General features: G+C 34.1%; 1 protein-coding gene across 3 annotated transcripts in view; it reads left to right on the forward strand.

Moving 5' to 3' along the window:
- Window positions 1–23937, forward strand: part of LOC129243956 (protein kinase C, brain isozyme) — a 103827-nt gene that overhangs the window by 78579 nt on the left and 1311 nt on the right. For all 3 annotated transcript variants that reach the window (XM_054881448.1, XM_054881450.1, XM_054881449.1), the window contains exons 5-13: window positions 7861–7989; window positions 9832–9988; window positions 10558–10675; window positions 13946–14056; window positions 14157–14285; window positions 14606–14871; window positions 15143–15344; window positions 19241–19429; window positions 23743–23883. In XM_054881448.1, the coding sequence (XP_054737423.1) occupies window positions 7861–7989; window positions 9832–9988; window positions 10558–10675; window positions 13946–14056; window positions 14157–14285; window positions 14606–14871; window positions 15143–15344; window positions 19241–19429; window positions 23743–23883 (1442 nt within the window). The remainder of the gene's footprint in view (window positions 1–7860; window positions 7990–9831; window positions 9989–10557; window positions 10676–13945; window positions 14057–14156; window positions 14286–14605; window positions 14872–15142; window positions 15345–19240; window positions 19430–23742; window positions 23884–23937) is intronic.

Consider the following 23937-nt stretch of genomic DNA (forward strand, 5'->3'; position numbering starts at 1 on the left):
GCCGGGGGCGTATACGTGACATTTTACCCTTCAAATAACTTTAGAAACGTAACGAAGAGAATTCTATGTTTATGCCAAACCTGCGCCAACAAGTTGTTTATATAATATTATGTGCCGCCATCAATTCCTTTTCCTCGCAATTGAGTAGCAATATTAATTTTATAAAAGAATTTATTCCAAACTTTCTGAAAGTATATCAAATAAATTTTTCATGTCACCGAATATTCGCCAATTCACTAAGAAAATAGCTTAGAGCTGTTTTTAATAAATTACATGTATTTTATTCTACACTGAAAGGCAATAACTTGCAATTTGCCCGAAACATAGAAACCAACTGGTGCCACACGGCGTATGATAAATCACCAATTTTAGCATACGAAGCAATTGAAATGAAAAAATGCAAAAAATGTGGACTGCTTGCCATATATCGATTACTCAAGGGCAATTCTAAGCCATTTTTAGCTTTTTTTGTTAGTTGAAAAAACGTTTTCAACACATATTACTGCAAAATTAATCAAAAAACAAAAGCAAGAAAACTAGAAACAGCTGACCCAAGTGAGCAAGCACACATTCAATTTTTGTGGAATAACCACAATTTGCTTACAAATTTTGCATGCAAATAATATTTCATGTAAATGCAAAGAAAAATCGGCAAACATGAGAGAAAATCGTCAACGTTACAAGGAAGAAATTGCGCAAAACTGACACTAAAAATACATACTCGCATAATTTTTTTATTTATTTTTATACAACTATATTAAATATATTTTTGTAATGACAAAAACGCTGAAAATAGGCACAGGGGTTCGTTCAGAATTTGCCTGCACATTTGAGCACCGTCCTGAAAGTTGGCTAGGGGAATAACAAAAACGTATATTTTACAGCTGTAATGCGTTAAGCAAGTACTGAAAGGTATGTCAATGTGTGTACAGAAAGAAGAAACAAAGGGAAGCATACATTTGCATTTGTATTGGCTTATAGTTGTAGGTACAAGTAGATACCGTCACGTATGAGTATTCATTGGGGTTCGATTCAAACGCATGGGAATACATTTGGAACCCTCCAGGCATTCGCTGTTCTCCGCTTTTGAGGACAATACAAATTCCGTTGCTGAACCCAGCAAAAAACCCGTAGCATGTGTTGAAATATTAATAAGAAAATATGAAGGAAAATGAGTGCGAGAAAATTCTCAAGTACAAGAATGTAACAATCGGATTTAGTCGCGCTTTAGGCAATTCTTTTTTTTTAGTTTTAACGAAAAGATTTGCAAATGTCTCATGAATTTCATTTATTTTAGTGGAATAATTTCAAATTTTTTTATTAGTCACCATTTACCAATTTTTATACCAGATTTTATATCAGCTTAATTCAATATTTAATATAATTTTGTGTTAAGTTATGACAATTCTCCCTTTTACTGAGCTTTTAGAAAGTTTATGTTATTATAACTTTTTATGCCAATTTTATACGATTTTCAATTTTATACCAGTATTCATATAAGTATATAAAATATTTTATAATTAACTGAAACACTAATTCATGGTATAATATCGCTCCTATTAGTAAACCGGTTTTTACAAATTTTACTTTCTCTGCTTTTATACCAGTTTTATTGTGTTCTTAAAAGAGTTTAAAGTTACTTTAAACCGACAATTTCTGATGTCTAATTTTTACAAAGCTTCAGTGTCACTTATATTATTATGCATATTTAGACCAGGTTTTTTATTCATTTATACCAATTTTATTTATTCTCAATCACTTTTTACTAAACCCACCATCTATGGTTAAAAACTTCTTTCCTGGAAGTACAATTCACAGGTAAAAGTAATTACTCTAATTTAGACCAGATTTATACGAGTTTCTACCAGTTTGAAAAATAATGATGTACCTAATTTCATCTTAGTTTTTATATTTTTTTTAGCAAAATACAATCTGATTAGCTCCTATTATTTCTAAATTTCTTTCCTTGAAGGTCAATTCACAGGTAAAAATACTTACTCTAATTTAGACTAGATTTGCACGAGTTTATACCAGTTCGAAAAATAGTTATGTACCTAATTTCGCCTTAGTTATTATATTATTTTTTCAGCAAAATACTTCTGATTTGCTCCCATTGTTATACAAATTTCTTTTTACTGGTACACCAACCTTTTACTATTCTTTTCCAACTATTCTACTGGTTCAAGGTATGATATTTTGTATGTATTGATAGATACCTTGACAGTAGCGTCTTTTTACAATTCAAGCCTTTTGTCAACACATTTATAAACTGCGCACAACAATCTTAAGAGCTCAACAAATGGCGAAATGCTTCAAATGGCATGAATGCCAGGCAAAACTGGCAACAAACAAGAGGAATTTCTTGCACTGGCAAGTTCCCCCTAGCTGACTGGTGAGTTGTCACGCTGATAACCACAATACCCAACCTGTCTTCCTTGCGTGTCCTTTCTCAGCACTAATATTTGCATTGCCTATTTGCTTTCATTGTAGGGTGAGGTGATTTCGAAACATGCAAGCGACTGATGAGCCTCGTTTAGTTGGCGAGCAACAGCAGGCGCTGTGCTTTGTTGTTTGAAATTTCGGTTTGGTGACATACCCGTTAGCATAGCGATGTTGTGTTGTTGGCGGTTAGTTAAGGGGTTTATTTGTTGGTAGAGTCTTTCAATTTAGCTGCTTTGTTTGTGTGGCATGCCCGTCGGGTGGCATCTCTTGGTTTGGTTGGTTAGTAAGTTGCCCCAAGCATTTTGGTCAAGGGGATCTGCTCATTTTTGCACTTTGCCACTCAAACTCCTGCCTACCTAACTACATGTGTACATATATGGTTCATCGGGTGCTTCAGTTTGCCTCACACAAAGCAGGGTTAAATAAAGAAACACTGTTGCTCATTCTGATCTTTCCCTTCACTCACAAACAACCTCATCATCGTTACAAGTCGTGGCATTATATGACGAGCCTAATTTTGCGCATGGCTAGAAAATTTCGCTAATATGACCTATATGCCAACAAATATGCGCATACGTCGATGTGTGGGTGTGTAACGATTCATTTTAAATATAGCCAGCAGGCTAAAAGGCAACAAAGACTTAGTAAAGTCATAAAAACCCATAGAGCAATGATGTGAGTTTGGGCAAAAATAGATATACAGTTGTATGATACATAAGTAGGTTCAGTGGGAAAGTAAGAGAGTAGGGGCGATGATGGTACGTTGATTTGATTGGTTTTTCTATTGAGTTAAGTCAATATCAAAGTGGGGTCCTTCGATTTGCATGCTGGTCATAGGTATGTTGATACAGGCATAAGTGAATATTTACTTAAGTATTGGTTTTATTTATAAATATTTATATACTCATAAATATTTAATATTAAGTTTATGGTAATAAAGGCCAAGAGATGTGGTTTGAAGTACGAGTAAATTCAAATTATATGTATGTAATATTCAGCCGTTGTAAATCTTTACTAAACTCTTCAGATTCGCAACAATTTCAAGTTCAGTGGTTAGGGCTTCTTCTATTTATAATTTAGGAGGAGTTTTTCTCAGAACGCGCATTTAGAATGTATGAAACCATAATGTAATGCTTGTTGCCTATATATATGTAGTATTCGTTTTTTTACTTAAAAATATAAAAAACTGATATAAAAACCATAAAATGTTATGCAAAATTTTTTAGAAATTCTAATGGATGGAAGGGGGAAAAAAGTATATAAGCCACCATGAAAACTTGTAAATGTTGTATTTTTGATATTGGCATAAAACCCGCATTCAAACTGGTATAAAACTTGAATAGGCTTTAATCCGCAACTGGTATAAGGGAATTTAGCAACTTTACTTCAAAGTTTAATTAGTTTTTGGGTGACTTTAAAACTGGTATATATTTAATTTTAAACTGGCACGAACGTGAAAATTTGGTATAAAAATATATCCAACTTCACTTAAAAATTATGTAATGTAGTTTTAATCAGCGTGAAAAGTGGTATAAGTTTGATTTGTCAGCTGGAATAAAATTCAGAATCCGGTGTAAAGCAGCTTGACTTGAAAATTATTTAATTTATTTTAAAATGGCATAAACGCTGGTAAATGTTTCATTTTAGAACTGGTATAAATATCAAACATCATAGAAAAAATGTAACTGTACTTGAAAACTATGTTATTTGTGATTTGATATACAGATTTGGGATTGGTATAAAATTACAAATCTGGTATACAGCAACTTGATGATTTCATTTACTTAAAACCGGTACTAAAACTGATATTTTTTATTTTAAAACCGGTACATTGGTATAAAATTACAAATCTGGAGAAAGCAATTTGACTTGGAAATTATTTAATTTACTTCAAACCGACACTAAAACTGATAGTTTTGTCTTAAAACTGGTATAAAATATCGAGCATCAGCAGAAAATATGTAATTGTATTTAAAAAGTATGTAAATGCAGCATGAAGGCTGGTGTATGTGTTTTTTGAAACTGGTATAAAAATCAAAATTTGGTATAAACCAATTATGCACCTGCGTTTGTAACTTTATAATTTTAATAACGATTGTAAAATCTGATATATAAATATGCCTGCACCTAAAGTAAACCCTCTCTTTAATTACCCAGAAATGCGTCTTTCCTCAAGTCACTGAATTATTTCCTAAATGGGTAAATAATTGAAATTTTGTAATCAAAAATCTTTCAGAAAACTAGTCTAAAACTTATAATTTTATTTACTGCAAAACACCAAAGATATAAGATAGTAAGCATTGAATAAAAGTCTTTTTTTAAATCTCTTAAATTGTGTAAAAACTAGTCGGTGTTTTTACATGAATATACCTAATTATGTAATTAAATATGTATATTACAAGTGCCAAAGCTGTATGCAAAGTTATGGAAAACTGGTGTGAGCTTAATAAATAGTGCGTTTTTTTCATCAAAATTTTATCAGAAATTTAAAAAAATAAACTGGTATAAAATCGGTATAATTTTTAATAAATCATAATAGTTCAACCAAAAATGTTGAACTAAATTTCCGCGCTTGCACTGATATAAAACTGGTATAAATTTTGCAGGAAAACTGGTATAAAAATGAATTAAACAATTTATTACTCAATTTTTCATAATTTTTTAAAGGAGTATGAAGTAAATTAGAATAATGCAGAACTACGTTCTTTTTTTTTTTGTTTTTTGTGAAATTGAATAAAAATGAATAAATAATTGGCGCGTACACTTCTGTTAGAAATTTGGCCGAGCGCCTCCTTCTTTTTGTGGTGTACGTTAAAAGAGTATAAATTCAATAATCGTTGTTGAGCTTTCAACTATTGCATTCAAAAAACAATGGAATCAAATATATATAATTATCTTTGGCGGTCGCCGTAGCTGAATGAGTTTGTGAGTAACCAGCATTTGGTAGGGATACAACAGCAGATTCTTTAGTTTAAGGAACAGCATTCAGACCAGCACCACTAATTGTAGGATGAGCTCTAGCTAACACCTAGCTAAGGGTGTACCTGCCAATTATTTATGCATACATAATAAGAATAGGAATTTCTCAGTTTGAAAATTTATTATTATTTCTTTTAAACTCGTGCCTCTATTAAACCCAACAGTCTAACACTTTGCTTAAATTTCGCACTATACACGTCTTTGATCCACTCTCCAACAACTAATTTTGTATTACTATTTACTCTTATTATACCACATTTTTTTATGACTACTTCCTTGCATTATGCGTCCGACGGTATTCTGCTTAGTCGCGTGAAAAGCCATTCGTTTGATGGACTTTACGTAGCATCTCAACGCAGTCCATTATGTGCACGCTATTTAGCAACTATTTATGCTGCCACTACTTTGTGCCTTTTGTGACAGAATTTTCTCTTGCACTCTTCCTCTCAACGCAATAGCGGTCATTCTGGAAAGTTTGCATTCTGATAATAACTATACACAAAGTGTTTTTCATAGTTGCCAGTGATGTGGCTCGAGCGGCATTGAATGCGCATTAGACACGCTCTAATAACTTCAGCTAAAAGCTACTGAAAGAAAATATATTTTTCTATACATTTAATTTTATTTCTTTTCTTCTGTTTGGTTGATAATAAAAAGTCGGATGACAATACATGAATGCACAGCTGTAGTGCAAGGCATTTAAAACAAGGTAAAACTGATTTTTATGTAGTCTGAATACGTGCGCGACCTGTTGCAAATCCTCCGCACACATATGACTTTGCCAAGCAGAGCTACTACTAACACATTCATGTTCGCTTAGTACGCATAGCGTGTGCTTTCATTGAGTTTTCAATTTCCGCACGAAATTCCAATTCATTGCACGGCAACTAATCAAATCGCAATGAAGACAATTGAATTGCAAGGCAACGAGCCTGAGCAAAAGCTCGTTTCGGTTTGGCTTTGTTTGGCTTGCCTTAGCGGATGGCAAAAGCGTGTTGCATGTCCAAAGAATTGTTGCTGCTCATGTCGGTTGCAACGATAGCAACAACCCCACTTGTGGACTGAAATAAATACTATTGCAATAATGCCACAAATACATAGCACAATAACAGCAATATCTTTGCAGCAAACAAATTTCACTTATAGTATCGGCATTTCCTCACCAACCAACCAACTTGACTAGAATTATAATTTCCGTTTGCCATTTAAATGAAATTCCTCTGCTGAGCATTTAATGGAGTTTATTTGCTATTGATTTATAATATATTTATGATGGCATAAACCAGCTGGTTGAGTGTTAAATACAGAAGCGCGGTGCAATCGTCAGCCTAATTTACTGCATTTCGGTTTAATTTCCGCGTTGAGTGAAAATTATTGGAGAGTTTGCCGATTGAAAATTGATTGGTAATCATGTCAAGCTGGGAATTCGACATGGAAAAATTATCAGGGGAAATTAAATGACCTTAAACTCAGGTTTTTTTGCAATTAATGTCTTTTCTACCTTTCTGCCTCTAATAAAGAGCAGAATCTGTGGTTGAGAGAAGTATTTTCGCTATTTTTTCGAGAATTCTGAAGCCACCAGAGTTTCACTAGGAAAACGCTTTCAAAAAACCCATCAAACTAAAGAAAACAGCACTGCATGCTATACCAAATCATCTGCTGTACCTATACCTATGAATCTAGATTATACGAGCAAGCTAAGCTATTTGACAAAAAAAAACACAAGAAACAAAAAAGATATTCGCAGAAATCTTACCTTAAAGTGAATTGACTATCTTAAAAAACTATAAAGCTGTGACCTGTTTGCTCCTTTCTCAGAATGAGGAACGTTTAGTGCGCTGACTAGAGCGTTAAAAAAGTTAACGTGATTAAAAAAATTGACGAAAAGGTGTTAAAGGTGTCACTTTAAAATTCACTTGGAAGGTAGTATGAACTTTTGAATCCATATTTCAGTAAATAACTGTACGAGTAACTATAGTTCATATTGTTTTCCCAAAAGAAACAACGAACTCCCAGCAGCTTGAATGAAAATTCACAGGTAAGACTAATAAAACTTAAGACCTTTGCATCAAAACATTTTATTATTCAACCTACGCGTGAGTGTTCAAGAATCACCCTAGAATTGCAATGTTTCCAAGTATTGCATTTTCTCTGTTCGTGTAGGTGTGCGTCTTTTTCTTTATTGTGTACATATTGTGTACTTGCGTTATTGTGTGCGTGCGGATGTTTGTTTCTATGTTCTTTTCTGGTAATACTTTTACACTTTTCTTGGCGCTCTGCTTTGTCCGAATGAAGTTTAATTTCATTGCAGCTACAAGTTGCAAACAAAAAAGTTTGTAGTCTCCATGTCAAGCACAGTAATATTATAGTATTTTTAATTACTATTTTTTTCAATAATTTTTTTTACAACTTTTACACACCTACGCATCTATGCTGCAGCATGCGACATGAATGTTCATGCCCGGTGCAAGGAGAATGTGCCGAGCTTATGCGGTTGCGATCATACCGAACGACGAGGGCGCATCAATTTGGAGTTGAATGTGAAGGAGAATTTGTTGACGGTGCAAAGTAAGTAAATTACATAAAAACTTATAGTATGCTAGAAAATATGTTACTATTTCTGCTCGGATAATGGCAGAAGTGTGTTGAAGTTTTGTGCAAAATATTAGCAAAAATTATGTTCCTCAGCGGAATTGGGTATTGGTTACCACACTGGTTATTGGTTCATTTTGGTTTTGTTGGATTGTCTGAAAATTTTTTATTTGAAAAAATAGAGCTAATTCATTTCAGTCTTTTAAAAAAATTTAGTTTTAATTTTCAGTTAAATTACAACAATTTTTTAATTAAATTTATTTAAATTTGATCCCACTTTTGAAGCGTTTTAATGTTTCAATTAAATAAAAATAAAAATTAAAACGCTTCAAAAGTGGATAAAAATTTAAATGAAATAATAAATAATTAAGTAAGAAAAAATAAATATATATAAAACGCTTCAAAAGTGCGCTAGTTTAATTATTTAAATGCGGTACACATTTTTAGGTGTTTCTGAATTTGTTTAAATGAGAATACAAATTTCGCTTTTAATTTTCAAAACTTCTAAAAATAAAGTATTTTCATTTTAATTTCATTATTTTTTTTTTTTGTTTTTTCAAATGTGTATACAAATTTAATTTTTAGTTTTCGAAATTTTGAAAAAAAAATTGGTTTATTATTATTTAATTCAACTTTTGTACAAAAGCTAAAAACTTCAAATAGCCCCCTTTTGTAAATATTTGAATGAGCTTTTAATTTTCTTGAGTTGAGGCTTTCTTTTCAGCCTTTAAAGCACTTCCTATCAATGCAATTGACAATTTTTGCAAGCTCTAAATTTTGTAGTGAATAAAATATTCCTTTTACAAGTTTTATTAAAATTTCCTCCGCAAATATTTTCCCTTGCTCACAAGCACCTTAAAGCTTTAAGCTTTGCGCTTCTAAGCTTCAGGCTTTTTCTGGGAAAAAAAAGTTTATTTTTCTATTCTATTCTATTCTTGTTTATCGAAAAAGAATTCCGTTTCATTTTGTTTGGCATTTCTGAATAAAAATTTTAATTTTAAAATGCTCAGTTTCATTACTATTTGCTTAGGTTTCTTTGGCATTACTAAATTTATTCATATAAAAAATTATCAAATTCAAGTTTTGTAAAAAGCTCAGACTGCAAAAATCAGTAGCTTTTTAAATTACTAAAATGTTTTATTAAAAAAAAATATTTTTAAGTTTTCTTAAAAACCCAGACTACAATTATCTGAATTTCTTTTAAATACCGCGTAATTTCTAATTTCGGCCGCCATACCCGAATGGGTTGGTGTTTGACTACCATTCGGAATTCACAGAGAGAACGTAGGATCGAATCACGGTGAAAGACCAAAAATAAGAAAAAAAATGTCTAATAGCGGTCGCCCCTCGGCAGGCAATGGCAAGCCTCCGAGTGTATTTCTGCCATGAAAAATCTCCTCATAAAAATATTTTCCCTCCATTTGTGGAACAACATCAAGACGCACACCACAAAAAGGAGGAGGAGCTCGGCCAAACACCCAAAAAGGGTGTACGTACCAATTATATATATATATAAATTCTAATTGAAAAATTTTTTAATTTTCATTCTGCAAATGTTACCATTTTAAATGTCAAATAAATGTTTACAATAAATTTGGAATCTATGGAAGTTACTGAAACTATTTGTTCAAAAATTTTTTGTATACCAATATTGATTCACCTCAATTTATTATATGGTTTTTCAATCAAAAAATATATTTTAATTAATTTTGGGAGAATTAAATTTTATTTCTCTTTCTAATCGTAGTCTAATTTCAATTATTCATCGCATAAAATATATTTTTGCACAAAAAAAAATATTATTTTTTTTAACTTCAGTCAAAGAAGGCCGCAATCTCATTCCAATGGATCCAAATGGTCTCAGCGATCCATATGTCAAAGTCAAACTAATTCCAGATGAGCACGAAAAGTCAAAGAAAAAGACGCGCACCATTAAGGCATGTCTGAATCCTGTGTGGAACGAGACCATCAAATAGTGAGTAATTATTTAATAATAATAACTATTTTTTAAATATGGAAATTTTTTTAAAATTATGCACTACCTTTGAATTATGTTATAAATTATTATCAAATAATTATTTGAAACCCTGAAAGCTTACGCTGCCAATGAGAAAGCTGTTTTTCTTGAAGCGAAAACTTTTGAAAATGAAAACAAGCTTTTTGGTAGGACAATAATGTAAAACTCTCATTTATAACTCTATTATTTGAAGTTTAAAAATTTTGCTGAAAATTACGTTTATTAATGCTTTGAGAGCAAATGAAAGTATATAAACACTACCTGTTTAAACTCCATCTTTCAAAAGTTCAAGTGAAATGAGACTTTTAAGAAGTTATGCGATTTACATACGATTTCTAAAAGAAGTCTTCATACGCAATCTAAGAGAAAAAGTTAAATTAATATTTAGTTTGTTTTAAAATAAAAGCTTTCTCAGCTGCTGTGGGGCTTTCTTAGTTTATTTTTATCTCTACTTTGCTCTCGTACTACTTGTTCTTTTCTATTCATATTTTTTTTACAATATACATTTTTTATTTTTGTAATTTTAGTGATCTCAAACCAGAAGACAAAGATCGTCGTGTACTGATCGAGGTGTGGGATTGGGATCGTACATCGCGCAATGATTTTATGGGCGCGTTATCCTTTGGCATATCCGAAATTATTAAGGTGAGTAAACAAATAAGGCAGGAATTTCTTTATTGGGTCTTTTATTGCAATATTTTCTTTTTTTTCGAGTTGGAGTTAGTAGTTTTGCTTGAGATGATATGGAATCTTTATGAATTTATTGCGAAATTTTCTCAAGGTTCTGATGTTTGTTCGACCTCAAACTTTTGCATTGTTGCTTACGTTTACAGTGGCCTATAGCTTTAAATGAGATTTTATAGAATTTTTATTGCTTTCATTCTTTAAATTTTTATCCAAAACTCTTTTAACTTATTTTCGGCTTGATTAGTAATAATTTATAGGCAGGTTCAGATAAAAATGATGATGTAGCTTTAAAACTGAGCTGAAAATAATGAACGTCTGCTTCGCGCTATGTTTCCGCTTTATTTTTTGTTCTCTATGCCAGTTCTTTAGTAGGGCTAGGTTTGGCCTTTTTGGCTGGCACTTTCCTCAGAATGCAGATAAGCACACTTAGACCAACCATTTCTGTGTGGAAACGTGCTAACAGGCAAGCGGTTTTTAATTAAAATCCTTTAATTTCCCTTGTTATGTAACCGCTGAGTTTCTTTTCAAACATTTTGGAGACTCCGAATGTCTCTTTGATACAAGTCTGATAAGCATTCAAAGAAATACCTGCTAATATGGAAATTACATATTTTTGCTAGAGTAAGACAGTGGGAAAGATAGTTTCCAATGCTTTCCACTTTCCTCTAATTGCTATTGCTGCGACAAAATTCATTTGTGGGGAAGCCCATTCGCTTGATGTGGGTTTCAAATGGTTTGTCCAGTATTAGTAGTGAACACAGCATGGATTGAGGAACGATCAAGGGAGATTTCCACTTTTGGTCATCTGCCATCGAACCTAGATTAGATAAATCTTATTACCCAGCCCATGAATTCCACAGCATGTCTGCTATTTGCCTGTGTTTGAATGGCCTAGGAAGCTGGCCCAAGCAGGAGCTTACACGAAAAAAAGAACGGCCGAATTATAAGCAGAGTTTCTTACTACTTATTTGTTTGATTCCATTCCTTACACCTGCGTCCGCGTCATAATTCCCGGCCTGTGCCACATTCGTAGCATAATTCACAGGAAGCGCACTTAAGGACCCTCTTGCACTCAAAAGTTATCTTAAAATAGTATGGCAAAGCATAGATTTAATTTCAGTCCGGTTGTTAAATTAAATTATGAGAACTTTCTCCCTGCTCAGCCTAAAGGAGTCTACAATGATCGGGGATCCGTAGGCTGCAGCTCAGAGAGAGCTCTTTTGACTAAATTCCTCTTCCAACCATTTTGTCTGCCTTCGCGACAAGTGTAGATTGTGGTAGAAACCTTTAATTCAGAAATTCTTGTGGAGAACATATTCGAGAAAAAATTTCGATAGGCCAGCTCACCTAAGTCAAGCGGCATAGCGTATATGCTTACGAGCTTTGACGTATAAAAACGTAAAAAAACTCCCTCCACTCGGAAGTTGCGTTCAATCTGGTTGCGTTTGAAATGGAAGAACGGATGAGTGTAAAAGAAAAGGCTCTCAGCTTGACCTTTAGCGAGTGGTAGAGGACATAAGCATTCCCTTAAACGAACTATACACTGCGTTTGCGATTACACAAGCGTAATCGCGGAAACCAAAAGAAGGTAGTCTATGACTACTAACTGCAGGGTCTCCAAAGCGCTCTGGCCAAAACTGAATCTGAAAAGGACAAACTGGCTGATTGCATTAACTACCAGCGTCCTCACAGGTGTTATAACGAGCCAGTGCCAGTAGAATGGGTGTACTTCACAATGACTTCTGCAGGAGCTATGGAGATGAAGAAGAAATTGAATCGGTACAACGCTTCCTTTGGGAATGTCCTGTACTTCAAAGAAACCGTGCCTAATATCTTGGCGTTTATTTTTTTTTTTTTTCTTAATAATTCAAAAACGCCTCACTGAAAGGAATAGCAGCTACCTTTTTAAAAAGATATAAATGGCTTAAGCTTAGTTAGTGGTTAAGGTTAGTTAGCGGATGGAAATGATATGCAGTGGTCTTAGACAAGCAGCCTGACTAACCTAACCTAGTTACGTTGCAGTTACCCTGTGGCTTGTCAAACCAGGGGCACCCAGGGGCACCCCGTTTCGCCTTTCTATTTTGCTTCGTAATGTCACGTTTGAGCTGAACTACATTTGAAGAGAGTGACTGGAAAGTAGCAAGCTTATTCTTCCTCGTAAAAAGTACTATTTCGGTTTTGATTAAGTAGGTACTGAATACACTTTTTGGGTTCAAAATAATTGCCTTAAATCACCGGAATAAAGTAAATCCATTCGAACTTGGTAAGGAGCAAGCTTTTCAACCCAAATTGGAAAGCAGAATCGGCTAATAGATATTTCCGGGGATCCCTACAAAATGCTGTATATCAAAATTCTTTTCGTACGAAATACTGTAAATTAACGTAACAAAATTCTGCAGTGACAAAATTCTGTATTTACAGAATTCTGTATTTACAAAATTCTGTAAAAACAAAATTCTGTACTGTCTTAAAAAAATTCTGTATTGACAAAATTTTGTATTGATGAAATTCTGTACTGACGAAATTCTGTACTGACGAAATTCTGTATTAACAGAATTCTGTATTGAAAAAATTGTGTGTTGACAAAAGTCAACGAAAAAAGGAGTTCTACGCAAAAATACGGTAGATTGCGTAGCCCGAGTCGGACTGATGAGGGTTATTTTTTCGAAGCGCGGGCGAAGGCCGCCCACGCGAAAAGGAGTTCTACGCAAAAATACGGTAGATTGCGTAGCCGGAGTCGGACTGATGAGGGTTATTTTTTCGAAGCGCGGGCGAAGGCCGCCCACGCGAAAAGGAGTTATACGCAAAAATACGGTGGATTGCGTAGCCGGAGTCGGACTGATGAGGGTTATTTTTTCGAAGCGCGGCCGAAGGCCGCCCACGCCAAAAAGAGTTCTACGCAAAAATACGGTGGATTCTATCGAAACTGAAGAAAAAAATAGCGCACTTTTTTTCTAAAATTTGTTGAATTTCTTATCATTTATTTACAGCGTTACGTCAATACAGAATATTTTTTACACAATTTTGAAATACAGAATTTCGTAAACAGCATTTTGTAAACAGAATATTGTATCATACAGCATTACGTACCCAACCCATATTTCCGTGCGGTGTTCTAAGCCTACAACTAAGTCGAATACAATATTTAGCTTTAGTCCCTTCTTGCTGTATAGAATTTTCGTTTTTTTTTTCTTTTACTTTCTCAAACAACACTTAAAATCTTTCCAGAATCCCGCCAATGGTTGGTTCAAATTACTCACACAAGAGGAGGGTGAATACTACAACGTGCCATGCGCTGATGCCACGCAGGATCTGCTTAAACTCAAAAGTCAAATGCGGGTAAATTGCAAGAAAAATAAACAAGCAGCCAATTCGAAGAAGAAAAATTGATATATTATTGCTTACATTTATATTTTTTGTATTATATCGCATTTCATAGAAATCATCGCAGAAGAAACCGCTGGTGATGCGCAGCGATACAAATACACAGACACAATCCAAAAAGGATATGATACGTGCTACAGATTTTAATTTTATCAAAGTGCTGGGCAAAGGTTCATTTGGAAAGGTAGGAGGAGAGAAGAATGGGGATAATAGTAGAATGGAATACATTTCTTGATATTGTTATTGTTGGATATAAAAGGAAATGTCGGTGTCGAAATGCTGTATGTGCATGTGTGGAGGGCTCATATATACTCTATAGTATATATTTATTATTTATTTTCTATCAACAATTCCTTAATTTTAAATCAATTTTTTTTAATTCATATATGTATGTGTGTATGTATGTATGTAAACACATACAAGTATATAATTCAATCTAGTTTTTTGCAACAATACTACCTTTTTCGTTTTTTTTTTGGGTTTTTTTTTTATTTCTACCCTCAGGTCATGTTGGCCGAACGCAAAGGCACCGAAGATCTCTACGCCATCAAAATACTCAAAAAGGATGTCATCATACAGGATGATGATGTCGAGTGTACAATGATTGAGAAGCGCGTGCTGGCGTTGGGCGAGAAGCCACCATTCCTAGTGCAGTTGCACTCGTGCTTCCAAACGTTAGACCGCCTCTTCTTTGTCATGGAGTACGTCAATGGTGGTGATTTGATGTTTCAAATACAACAATTCGGAAAATTCAAGGAGCCAGTCGCTGTGTAAGTATTGAGAAAGCAAATAGCAAAAGGAAATACTTAATTTTCCAAGCACACGCACACGCAAACACTCACATACAATCACAGCTGACCATTTCTGTGTATTTACTGACCTCTGTTAAGCGACTTTTGTGCGTATGAATTAGCTTTTTTGAAGTGGCCAATCTCAGCAGTCTATTATTTACACTCATTTTTTGGTACTCACATACTTTTAATTTAACCAGTTTTTTTTCTCGAATTTATATTTACTTTTTCTTATCTACTTTCCTATTAGCTTCTACGCCGCTGAAATTGCCGCCGGCCTCTTTTTTCTACACAGCAAAGGCATTTTGTATCGTGATTTGAAATTGGACAATGTCCTATTGGATGCGGATGGTCATGTTAAAATTGCCGACTTTGGCATGTGCAAGGAGAATATTATTGGCGATAAGACAACAAAGACATTTTGCGGCACACCCGACTACATAGCACCCGAGGTGAGTAAACTCGATATACTCGTATAAATACTTAGCGTGCAGAACGAAAGTTTATAGGCGTTTGTTGTATTGTGACTTGCAGCTACCGAAATGGGTAGCAAATTTCGATTTCAATTCAAAGATAAACAAAATTTACCCTAAGTGTGCTTGAAAGAAAATATCAGAGTGTGTTGCTCTGGTGACACTAATTAGTTCCGACCGACCCATGGTTGGCAATATGTGGATTTGTGCGAGGTGCGAGTGAATGACTAAAGGCAGGCCGTATTTGTATTTAATCTGCAAAACAATTTAGTTGAAAAATGTGACCTAAATGCACACAAGGTGGGTGATACTAGGGCCATTTGTGTGGAAGTATAATTTAAAATGATAGTAGGTTTGCAAAGGATTTTGTGATTAAGTAAAATTCTTATCTAAATTCCAATTTGGTAAGGGTTAGAGTATTCTGTTATTACTTTTAGGGTAGAATATGCCACGTGTTTCAAAATAAACTGCTTCACAAGAACTTGATTTCATTCATCATTCAGAGTTTGCCTGTAATTCTTAACCGGTTTATTATAGATTTGATGTACCCCCGGCGACAAAACGATAGAACGTCAATATATTCAACAGTTTTCACCACTTTTCTTCTTCTTTTTTGAATTATTATATTTTTGTATAATAAAAGCCAAGGTGAATCTATTAAAGGTGCTATCGGCAAATCAGCTGCCTTATTTTTTCCTTTCACCGTCTCCAAGTGGTTGTCTGCACAGAATAAAATAAGAATAAAACATGACTTTAGCAAAATTTAAATTAAAAAAAACAATAGTAAAAGTTATCGCTTTTTAGGTGGAGCCCGTTTCTCCAGCAGCCACTTACAGTGATCATTACAAGTCCTTGGAGATTCATCTAAAATCAATCGGACAAGGGAAATCAGTTTTATTAATAGATAACTTTGTGCCTGATCGATGTTTTGTTTTTAATTAACAATATGGCGATCTCAGGAAATATTTTTCAGAATTTCAAGAAAAAACCGATAATTAATTGTTAAAAAAAATCAAAATTTTTGAAAAAAACCCTTCGATCAGGCACGAGTTTTTTATGTTTTCCAGAAGCAGTATAAATTTTATTGAAATCTACCAAGCGGTTTTTAAGTTACAGTGATCACCAGTTCAAAAAACATAGATTTGAGAAAGACGCCTTTAAAGTTTTGCTAACGATTTATGTAGAGCCCGAGCGCCCTTTGTTAATTGTTGAATAACTCGAAAAGTATTTGTCGGATTCACTTTAAATTTTCTCACAATTTTTTTAGGGTATTATACTTTAAGAAAATTAAAAAAAAAATCAATTTTTTGAAAATTCTGACTACCCCAACCCCTTAAAATTTACTGATATTTTTTTTGAAGTGAAACTTCTTTTGTCTCGAAGGATGAAACGCTGTGAGGAGTAAAACCATAGCGTTTCATCGATATGTGACGCTACGCCAGCGCCATCTGTTAAAAGCGTGGCGTGGATGAAACGCTGTGAGGAGTAAAACTACGCTAAACTACGTAAAACTCACGCTATGCCAGCGCCATCTGTTAAAAGACTGGCGTGGCGTGTCGTCGTGAATGTAATGCGGTCGTTTATTATTGCATTTTTATCGAATGTAATTTGTAAATATGACATTTGATTGACGGCCGCCGTAGCCGAGTGGGTTGGTGCGTGATCACCATTCGGAATTCACAGAGAGGTCGTTGGTTCGAATCTCGGTGAAAGCAAAATTAATGAAAACATTTTTCTAATAGCGGTCGCCCCTCGGCAGGCAATGGCAAACCTCCGAGTGTATTTCTGCCATGAAAAAAATCTGCTCATAAACATATCATAAAACAAAATGAAATAAATGCATAAAAAAAAAAAAAAAAAAATTTTCTTGTGATTCGAACCAAGGATTTCGGATCGGAAGCCCACATTGCTAGCCGCTGGGCTATCGCGCTGTGCTGTCGCCGCAAAATAATGTATCATAAATCTGTTTACCATACCAAAGACCATACACTTTGCGAACGCATTTCGGTGGAAACAGTTGACAGTTATCCCAAACACAATATTATATTAGTAACGCGAGACGCGTCATAGAGTGTGTGTGTAGTTTTGAGCAAATCTTACAAACATATTTTGTTTTGTTGATTGATTTCTGTTAAATATGGCATCAAATCAACAAAAACGGAAACCGAAAACAGGTGCTGAACGGCAACGTGAGTATTTGGAGCGTAAAAAATTAAGAGCTACTGTTGAACACCGTGACAGTGAATCCTCCGGTTGTACGATAAGTGATAATTTGTAGTACCAACAACAAGATGCGGAACTACCATTGATGCAGTATTTCATCGATACCTTGATAGATTAGAATGTAGATCATTTTTTACGTATTTCAGTTACCATAAAGCCCTTGTTTCATTTTTGGAAAACGAATCCAATAATGATAATGACAATGCCGAGAACCAAATGTAATTGAGTACAATAAATTCATTTCTTTTTATATTAAAATAAATAAATAATTCTGTTTAATAAAATTCCATTCCATGCTTTCCATGACTTCTGCATGCATTATATTGAAATAATAGTTAAATTATTGATTTGTTGATAAAAGAAGTTTCACTTCAATCGTGCGGGTTCCGTGAACTACCACACACTTTCTTTTTTTTTATAATTTCTCCGTTTTGCGATGTTGCGCATTTTCTCCATATAAAAATCATTTTTAATTAAAATTTCTAGATATGTTTTTTGGTAAGCAACTTTAAAGCTTATTAAATTTTAATACAATAAAGCGCAAGCTTGTAGTTGATAAAAATTCCCGTTGATTTTTTATATATTTTTTTTCTAGGCTACGTTGTGCATCCTTTCTATATAAAAAAATTAATACCTTTTTAAAAAAAACTAAAAAACAAACAATCGAGGGTTGTTTTCTCATATATTTCTGTGAAATAAAGAAATATATTTTAAAGTTGCAAAAGTAATGAAGGTTAAAAAAAGAAAAATTGTGAAAATGTAGCAAAATATTGATGTGCTGTCATTTGTTGCGAGCTGAAAGTAGTTAACCAAACAGATAAGAGCGAGTTATACAAAACTCCTAACTAACAAATAAAAATAACTACTAATCCATGTATGCCACTTGGTGTCAAAAAGTCTATTTGTGGCTTCAAGCCGGCCAGTATAAGCTAGCCTCTGGATAACAATAGGAAAACCTAGATTACTTTCTGTTTCAGTATTAGATTAGTTTGTCGCAGAGCTAGTCTCGGATATTTAAAAGAAGTGAAATTTAGAACTTTTTTGACTCTGCTTCAAGGAAAAGTTCAGCTGACGGTTAGACATAAAGAGTTTTAGGAATGGCAAGAAATATTCGAATAGCGATATTTTTTCTCACCAAGATCTGCAGCTGAATATTGGACTCACTGGCGGCCGCCATAGCCGAGAGATTAGCGAGTGGCTACCATTCGGTAGCGTTCCGGTTCGAGGCCCACTGTAGGCATGAAACACGAAGTGATTCGAAAAGTTTTTTCTAGCAGCGGTCTAAGAATGCAATAGCAAACCTCCTAGTATATTATATATATATATATATCCTGAAAAATCATAGAATTGTAGGTCCCTCGATTCCAATTCTCAAATTCATACAAGACAAAATGGCGTGCGTACGCAGTTTACGCTTGCAATTTACCGTTTCATAAGCCTTTTGAGAAGTCCAGACTTGTGCTCGCCAAATGAAATTGCAAGTGTTTGAGCAAGCCCGAATTGCTGCTTATTTAACACCACTCACTCATACATATTTTTCTAAATTTCTACTCCCTTCTTCGTGACTAAAATTCAATACAAAAGTTTACTCGTTTTTCTTTACTTACTCTCTTTAATATAATAATTTGTATATTTTCATCGCCCCTCAACAGATCATCCTGTATCAGCCCTATGGTAAATCGGTTGATTGGTGGGCCTATGGCGTTTTACTTTACGAAATGCTCGTCGGTCAGCCGCCTTTCGATGGTGAAGATGAAGAGGAATTGTTTGCTGCCATCACCGATCACAATGTCTCCTATCCGAAGAGTCTGAGCAAGGAGGCAAAGGAGGCGTGCAAAGGGGTGAGTTGAATTTATTTAAAATTAAATTTTCTGAATTAACACCAGCCTTTATTTTGTGCAAGAAGAAACTGGCACACGCAAATGTACGGCCTTAAGCTGTCAAATGCTCTTCTATGCATTTTTTTTTTTTTTGCATTCATTTTTTTGTTCTGAAGTATGTTGCTGAAGCTGGGCATCCTTAATTATGCACACATGTGTTGTTGGGCATAAATTAATTTTAAATGTCCTGCAAAGTTACGCACACACACAGGCGTAAATAAATAATGCATTATACAGACACAATATAAAATTTACACATGGGAAGTGTGTACCAGATATTCATTGCTCTTTTTTTTTATATACTCTTTGTATACTTTTCAGTTCACTAAAATTTAAGTCCCAAATTTGCTTGTTATGGATATAGAGAATTTGCAAGGTTAAGCGTAGGTTTACTAGTTGTTAAGTATAGTATTTGTGTGTGTGTTTTTTTGTTTTTGTTTTTGTTTTTTTTTCGTTATAAGAGTATGTATGTAGATTAAGAAATTATTGGCCACAAATTTAATGCTAATGCAAAATTTAGTTTCGAAATAATTCACGCGTCGCTTGGTCATAGATTAAGCGGCTTACTGTATGAAAAGAGAATGACCATAATCCAGAGAATTTCTAACTGTATTAGTTTTTTTGTATACAATTTTTTTTCAGAACGAAACTGAAAATTTAAACAATCAAATTACATTAATTTTAATAAAATTTTGCGGCCGCAATTTGAAAACAAAAAGCATTTCTTCGGCATTACGATAATAATAACTCACTCGAGAAAAATGCAAAATAGTAAAATGTATACTAATCGCGGTCATTTATTTATTTGCAAATAATTTTGTTTGCAGTGAAAGAAATAATATTTTTAAATAGCAAATTTTTTTGAAAAACACTAAATATTTTAAAATAAATAGGCTTAATAACTCCTAAAATTCCATAATTATAAACACAAAGTTTAGAGAGTAGATAGCTTAACCCTGTGAAGGCTCTAGCACACATATATAACGGGTGATTTTTTAGCTATTATCTTTTTAAACAGTTGGTTTAATCAGTTGACGCACGTTTCGTGTTTTGTTTCACTATCAAACATCTTCAGTTTGATTAACAATTTAACCATGAATCGTCTTACAAACGAACAACGCTTGCAAATCATTGAATTTTATTATAAAAATGCGTGTTATGTTAAGAAAGTTTATCGCGCGCTTCTTCCATTTTATGGTCAGTTTAATCGACCCACTGAAGCGACTAATCGAACTATTGTGACTAAATTTAGAACCAAATTTACATTATTGGACATCAAACCACCAACACGCTTACGTAGAGTGCGAACTGAAGAAAATATCGCAGCTGTATCGGCCAGTGTTAATGATGACCATCAATTATCGATTCGTCGTCGTTCGCAGCAATTGGGCCTATATTACTCAACAACGTGGAAAATTTTGCGAAAGGATTTAGATGTGAAGCCTTTCAAAATACAGCTGGTGCAAGAATTGAAGCCGAACGACCTACCGCAACGCAGAATTTTTGGTGAATGGGCTCTTGGAAAGTTGGCCGGAAGATCCGCTTTTTTTTTGAAAAATTGTGTTCAGCGACGAAGCTCATTTTTGGATCAATGGGTACGTAAATAAGCAGAATCGTCGAGTTTGGAGTGAAGATCAGCCAGAAGAATTGCAAGAGCTACCAATGTATCCAGAAAAGGTCACAGTTTGGTCACAGTGCGGTTTATGGGCTGGAGTTATCATTGGACCGTACTTCTTCAAAGATGCTGCGAATCGTAAAGTAACTGTGAATGGTGAGCGCTACCGTGAAATGATATCCAACTTTTTTTTGCCCAAAATGCAAGAGCTTGACTTGCATGACATATGGTTTCAGCAGGACGGTGCCACATGCCACACAGCACGCGTAACGGTGGAATTGTTGAGAGGCGAGTTCGGTGCACATTTTATTTCACGTTCGGGACCTGTCAATTGGCCACTCAGATCGTGCGATATAACGCCTTTAGATTATTTTTTGTGGGGCTATGTTAAAGCTCATGTCTATTCAGACAAGCCTGCTTCAATTAACGCATTGGAAGACAACATTAAAGCATTTATAGCCGGCCGAAACATTGGAAAGAGTATGCCAAAATTGGACTAAGCGGATGGACCATTTGAAGCGCAGTCGCGGTCAACATTTGCATGAAATATTCTTCAAACATTAAATTATATGGACTGTACTATCGATTTAAATAAAAATTTCATGAATTTTTCTGAATTTTACCCTTTATATGGATATTATATAAAACACAAACACACTTTGGGTATACTTTTTACCTTGGTTTATATTTTAGTGAATGGTTCTAAAAACTAAGAAAAAATAAAATAAAAAATAATAAAATAGTATATTACAATAATATAAATAAAATAAAATATTTAAATAGTTCACAAGGTGTCATACAATCGTAAGTTCATAAAAATATCTTTAAAAAATATTGAGCTTCTGAGTCTCCCTATGAGTTGTAAATCTCATATGTATAGTCACACAAAAGCAGATGTTCGCTAAAATGTTAATAACTAAAACGCCGCACGTAAGTGAAAAAAAAAAATTATATCCGCTTTGTACCGAAATCGCAAAATCACTGGATAAAAATTCGAGTAAAAGTTAAATATTTTACCGGCATTTATTTATCCATCACAATCCTTTATTATTTCAAATGCGATGAGCAAAATTAAGTGGTTGTAAATTTCAATCCATGCTTGCTTAGTGTGCTAAATATCCACCGTGGTGTTCATTTGGGAATTCCTAAATCATACAAATGGAAGCAAGGTGCCCAGAAACGGTGCACATATCCCTTACTTTAAATCGCGCTAAAACATGCGTGCTGATGGTTTGTGAAAGCAATTAAGCAGTAAAATCTATAATTTTATTAAACTCAATACGGACTCTAGTACTAGGAGCATTTCGAGCATAAAGAGATTTTGAGAGACCAACATAGAAAAGCTCTGAACTAGGAAGAGTTTTTCCTGAAATATTAAATAAAATACTCTCAAAAAGTACGGGGCAGTCAACAGCACCACGGATCAAATCGAATGCAATTTATGAATATCTAATGTCTGAAGGCCTAATAAAAAGTTTAGTTTTCGAGATATTGAAAGATATTTTGTTATAATAAACGATGAAAGATTATTAAGGCTCGCAATGAATTTGAGTTAGATGAAAATGCTTTTATAAACAAAAAGTATCAAAAATCAACGCAAATTTTGAGCCACTTTAAACTGTCAACTGGCACTCTCTAGTATACCAAAACTGTTAAACTGCACACTTGAAAATTTTCGCAAATTCTGATTAAGGGGTTATACTAAGGGGTTAGAATTTTCAAAAAATCAATTTTTTTTTAATGCCCATACATTTAAGAATACACACAGAAAATTGAATATTTTTCCGGTGAATATTTTCTAAGTTACACGCAAATTTGAAAAGGCGTTTCAGAGTGCTTGCAAGTACAAGGCCCGAGGGGCAGCGCTTACTTGGAACTTTAAACGCATTTTTCTCAAAATGGTATTTTGAAAGTCGGTGACCAACATTTCTCGAAAACGGCTTAACCGATTAGTCTAAGATTTTAACTCGAACTTCTTAAATATATTTTTTAGTAATCAATCGAAGATTTTTCTCACCGATAAATATTTTTTTTTGCAAACAATTTAAGGCCGAAATTTTGACCAAAAATCGATTTTTTTTTTTTTTTGAGAAACCGCCATTTTGTCAAAAAAATGTATTTTGCTTATTCCTTCGATTAATTACTATATTTAACATTACTTTAACGAAATTTGTCGGTTTTTTAATTTCAGAGGATCCTTATTTCGTATTACTTTACCAAATCATATTACCTTATGATAGACGGTTTATAGGATACTTTCAAATTTCTTACTAGCTCCTTCCTCTAAGTATTTCCTGTGGTTATATAAAGGTTTTTTCATACCCTGATGCCACCGCAACATTTCGAAGAGAGCTTCTGATACTAATCGGTACTTGAAACTCTACTAGGTTTCCAGATAGAAACTCTGAAAGACATATGAAACTCATATTACTAGGCAAAACTATGCAGACTCTGGGGCCACATCTGAAGGCCCATATTACCTGCGTGTTTGTTGCGGTCAAACCTCTAATCTGCAGGGACTTGCATTATACTCAGCTTATACCTGATTCCTTATTACTTTATGCGCCTCAAAAAGTGCTGGCAACTACACCTACCTAGCTGCGCTTTATGCCTTTTTATATATTCAATAATTCACTTTTTTACCATTTTCTCCTTGCAGTTCCTCACCAAACAGCCTACCAAACGGCTTGGCTGTGGGCCCACCGGTGAAGCGGATGTGCGCATTCATCCATTCTTCCGACGAATCGATTGGGAGAAAATTGAGAATCGTGAAGTGCAGCCACCATTTAAGCCGAAGATTGTGAGTAAACTCAACCAAAAGCATATAAATGAAATTTTTTTAAAATATACATAT

Source organism: Anastrepha obliqua, chromosome 4, assembly GCF_027943255.1.
Source record: "Anastrepha obliqua isolate idAnaObli1 chromosome 4, idAnaObli1_1.0, whole genome shotgun sequence".
NCBI classification, from domain to species: domain Eukaryota; kingdom Metazoa; phylum Arthropoda; class Insecta; order Diptera; family Tephritidae; genus Anastrepha; species Anastrepha obliqua.